The sequence below is a fragment of the Neoarius graeffei genome, chromosome 18 (genome assembly GCF_027579695.1).
Source record: "Neoarius graeffei isolate fNeoGra1 chromosome 18, fNeoGra1.pri, whole genome shotgun sequence".
NCBI lineage: Eukaryota > Metazoa > Chordata > Actinopteri > Siluriformes > Ariidae > Neoarius > Neoarius graeffei.
This window is the reverse complement of record NC_083586.1, coordinates 9,514,455-9,519,062: the sequence shown is the minus strand read 5'-3', so window position 1 is coordinate 9,519,062 and position 4,608 is coordinate 9,514,455. Positions and strand designations below refer to the sequence as shown.

Here is a 4,608-nt window from a genome sequence, read left to right as displayed (position 1 = left end):
ATAACCCCTGAATCAAGGAGCTCCTGTAGGTGTTTTCTCACTGCATCCACATCATGGGGGTGTATCGGACGTGGTCTGAACTTGAAAGGGGTTTCATCACTGAGCCTGATACGATGTTTAACTTTGTCTGTATGTCCAAAATCCAGGTCGTGATGGGAGAAGATGTCTGGCATGGAGTTCAACATGTTTGTTACCTGTTCTCTCCACTTGGGGGGTAAAGGTGAGTCTCCAAAATCAAAACTCAGTTTTGTCGGTTGAGGGGACTCCCTTTCCAGGTCAGGGGGGTTTGGTTCTTTTACTGTTTGTTCTTTGTGTAACACTCTCACAACAGCATTAACATCTGCCAATATTGTCTTGGACGGAATTGTAATGTCATGTTCGGTTTCATTTTTCAACACAACAGGTAGGTGGCAAGGTTGTTTTGTTGGCAAGCTGACCAAGCTAGCTGTGACCAGGAGGCCGCTGGGTAAGGAGGATGCTGATGGTTGTTCAATAATGACGTACTTCTCAGAATGAGCACTAGAGACATTAACCATGCTTTCGAGGACAACTGTCTGTCTTGCTGGAACAACCTCAGGTGCCTTTCCAATAGTCTTAGCCCAGCCAAGGCTACTACTGGTGGAGCCTTTCTGACACAGTTGAAGGATTGTGAGGACAGCCCTGTAGCCATAAGGCAATGGCTGGAAGGTGGAGAAATTTGGGTCATCTCGAAGGTCAGCATACAGGGTGTCAAGAGTGTTGGTGCCAACAAGTACCTGTTCATGGACTGTAGATCTGAGGTGGGGAATAACTAACGCCAAAGTTTGGACTTCAATGTCAGTCCCTACGAAGTCTTTTGGAAATGTGACAGAGAGCTCAATGTATCCTAAGTAGGGGACTAGTTGGCCGTTGGCACCCTCCACGTCAAGAAGATTGCCTAATGGATGGATGGTCAGATCTGGAAGGTGTTGCTCATAAAAAGACCAGGGCACCGTAGTCACCTGCGAACCTGTATCTAAAAGACAACTGGTGTCTTTTCCCGCAATAGTTACCCGAGCTGTGGTTTTAGTTCCCACAAGGCCACGAGGAAGTGTACTGGGTTTCCTCTTATTTCGAGCTCTCTTCCAGGCAGGTTTTTCAACTGTGGGACTGGATTTATCAGGTGTCACTCCCATACGTCCCTCTATGGAAGCAGATATCAGTTTAAATGTGCCTGATTGCCAAGGGGATTGGAAGACTCCCATGCAGCCTGCCTTTCTCTCAGCTGTTTTTTCTTTGCTGCTATGAGGGAAGGATTTGGCTCATTGTCACATGCCGAGACGATATGACCATCCTCCCCACACTGAAAGCAGTACCAAGGGCGTGGTTTGCTGCTCATTTTGATAGCGGGGCTCTGCTGAGTTGTTCCTTTCTTTTTCATGAGGTGAGCCTCGGCTTTGGCACTAGAAGCAAGGGACTTTGCTTTCTGTTTGGGCAATTTCTGTTTTTTACTCTCAACTGTCATGCTATTAAGCTGGGCGCTAATGTCTGATATCTCTTTCCTCAGCATCTCGACTTCAGTGCAATAGTCAGAATCAGTAGCAGCATATGCTGTTTGAAGATGAGACATGACACGCTGTTTACTGGCACTATAAACAGGCTTGGTGCTTCCCAAATGCTGCTTCATGTGACTCACTTTCGCCGCCTGTTTATCCTCTTCTGTCCTTAATAGCAGCAACAGTTCTGCAAAGGATGATGGATTTCTCTTTCTTTGTTCAAGCTGGAGGTCGACTATTAGGGAATTTTCCCAGCAGCCACGGCAGAACTGCTTTAAAAGCTGCTGGTCGAAATCATGAGAGGACACACCACCACGTCTCATAGTTGTGCCCAGTGCCACATGCAACCTCTGCAGAAAAGCAGATGGCTTCTCCCCATCATTTTGAAGTGTATTCCTGAACCTGGCATATAGTTCATCGCCATCTTCAACTGTTCCATAGGCAGAGTCCAGTAGTTCAAGATAGGCCGAAGGTTTAGCATGTGGGCCAAGATGCTTAGTCATCTCAGAAGCAGGAGGGAGGAGACTGTCAAGGATGCGATGCGTGCAGTATGAATCAGAGACTGAGGGATCTTTCATGAGAACTTCAACACTGGTACGCCATGTGTCGAAATCCACTTCATTATTAAACCGTGGACATTTCCCTGAGAAAGCTCAAAGCCTACCTGGTGTAGCCAGGTGTGATGGGCTTTCACTGCTGCGGACAACGTGTTCAACCACCACTCGTTGAATGCTGGGGGGATTCAAGTCGATGGTGGACTGGGTCATGCTACCAGTCACAACTGGAGGAGTCGGCGACAAGGTTAACTCAGTCAGGTTTTTTGTGAAGATTGAAGAGGTATGAGGCTGACCCTCATCGTGAGAAGATTTCTTAGCTGCAAGATCAGGTGGGTCGACAAAAGAAAGTCGTGGAGAGGATGAGACATTTTCCAGGTGAGGTGGTTCTGTTTTGGAGAGTGGGCTCTGCTCAGGTGAGAGCTCTTGGTGAGGCTGAGGAGAAGAGGACAGTGTGCTAGCTGTAGACAAAGTAAGATGTGCCAGCTCTTCTTTCAGCATTTGCTCTAGTGATGTTCCACTCAGCTTGGCAATATCACAAAGTTGTTCCATATATGCTTTGGTAGCTTTGCTCCGGGCATCTAATGTGTAAACACCTGCCAAGCTCTTCACTTCATACACCGTGTTGGTCTGGGTGGGGCTTTGAAGCTTAAGGGGCAATAGGGCTCTAAGGCTTCCATAGCAGTGCTATGTGTGAACTCTACAATGATGTGTCTGTGGAAATCTGATTTGGGATCGTCTATGCGAAGAAAACGTTTGATTGAACCATATTTCTGAAGGTAAGTAGATACTTCATCATCACTATCTGTCTCAGTTAATCCACTAACCACTACAGAGCAGGGAATTGCAACTGATTCCTGCATTACTGTTTCCATTTTGCCGTATTTATTTTTCTAATTGTATTTTATTTTTATTATTATTATTTTGTTTTGGGGGGGACCTACCTTTAATTTCAGCAGCTTGTACACACAAAATAAATTTAACAATTAGACACTCAACACAGCTCTCCTGGCTGGCTCGCCAAATCTGTAACCCCCTTGTTACAGATTGTAGCAACAGGGCACAGGTAAATAGTCAATATTAATAGATGGACCAGTAACAGAAGAATATAAGCTTGTGAGAGCCTTTGTCGTTGAGTAGTCAGAAGAACACAAGAAACAATGGTTTAAGTTTTTGTGTGTGTGCACTTATTAATAATCAATAACAATAAAAAATACACAATCTGTTGCAAGGCATTCAATGAAAAAATAACAACTAAAAATAATAAGCCGGCAAAATAAAACCCTCTGTCCCAAAGTTAGCGTTGGGGCCCTTTTTCTTCAGATCCGTGGCAAGTGTATCAGTGTATGTGTATTCTGTCCTACCACACAGTCTGTGAGGAAGGGGGAATGAAGGAATCCTTCACCACTCTCAGTTCAATATCGGTGGTTTCAATGTGGCTCGCCACCCAGCTCACACTGGGAATCTATGGATCATGGACTCTAGAGACAATCTCTCTGGATCTCTGGAAACCTCACACGAACCCAGCTGGAAACTCCCCGATAGATGGTGGACCTTGGCTGGGACTTCATCAAATGAAGTCACAGAAAAAAAAACCTGACCCACAGAGAGGCCAAAGCAGATCCAAACAGCACGCCGATCATCCTCAAGCAACAACACTAATCTGCATTAACCAGTCCACATCATGCTCCCAAAAGGTCCAGCTGCACAACAAAAATCAAATACATCTCCAGTTCAAGAGGTCAAGCACTAATCCGTACCCGTGAAACCATAAATACACTCAAAGTGCTTTTTTTTAAATTCAAGTACTGTAGTTACATTAATAACTGTTTCAACTCTTGAAACAGTTATTAGTTACATTAGTAACAAAGAAAATACAATTTTTCAAAAACAAAAGAAATAAATATAAATATATTGCATAGTACCCTTCAATTTGGTAGAAAACCGCACCAAATTCAGAAACCCCATGGTAGTTAGAGGCATTAAGGCCTAACGTGCTTAATTGTCTCTCCTTGCACCGGTAACAATGAGAAACTGCACTAAATATTTACCTCTTTAAGTACCACAAGCACACACTTTCATCAAGCAGTCTCACCAATACCTTTTTTTTTCTTTACATATGCAATGAACAACAGCTTAGAAAAATATTCCTTAGTAAATAACAATAAACAACACTGAAATGATTATTCAGATGTGACACCAACAAGCTAAACTGCTAAGTTCAGGTCAATGGCCCATTAGCATCACAGCACAGTCTCAGGCGGCTATAGCACCATTAGCACCTTTTTCATGGCAGCTGCGCCGATTAACATAACTTTCAGATGCTTTACAAATCAACCAAACAAGTTAGTGTGGGGTTTTTTTCCACTCACCGAGTGATCAATTTAGGAACGAGCGTTCCAGCAATTACCCTCGCCCGATCGGCAGAAATCGTCCGGTCTCACACTGCTCTATAAAGTTTAAATATTAACAATATACTGGTCAACCAGGGTTTAAAATCATTAAGAATTATTCCAACTCAGTTCAAAACATTATTTTCA

At 43.9% G+C, this 4,608-nt stretch overlaps 1 protein-coding gene across 1 annotated transcript; it reads right to left on the bottom strand.

The window, feature by feature from the left end:
• Window positions 1-1,177: 1,177 nt before the first annotated feature.
• On the bottom strand, window positions 1,178-2,092 carry LOC132865707 (zinc finger CCHC domain-containing protein 18-like). The gene has a single exon (XM_060898242.1). The coding sequence runs from the start codon at window positions 2,090-2,092 to the stop codon at window positions 1,178-1,180; it is 915 nt and encodes a 304-aa protein (XP_060754225.1).
• Window positions 2,093-4,608: the final 2,516 nt, after the last annotated feature.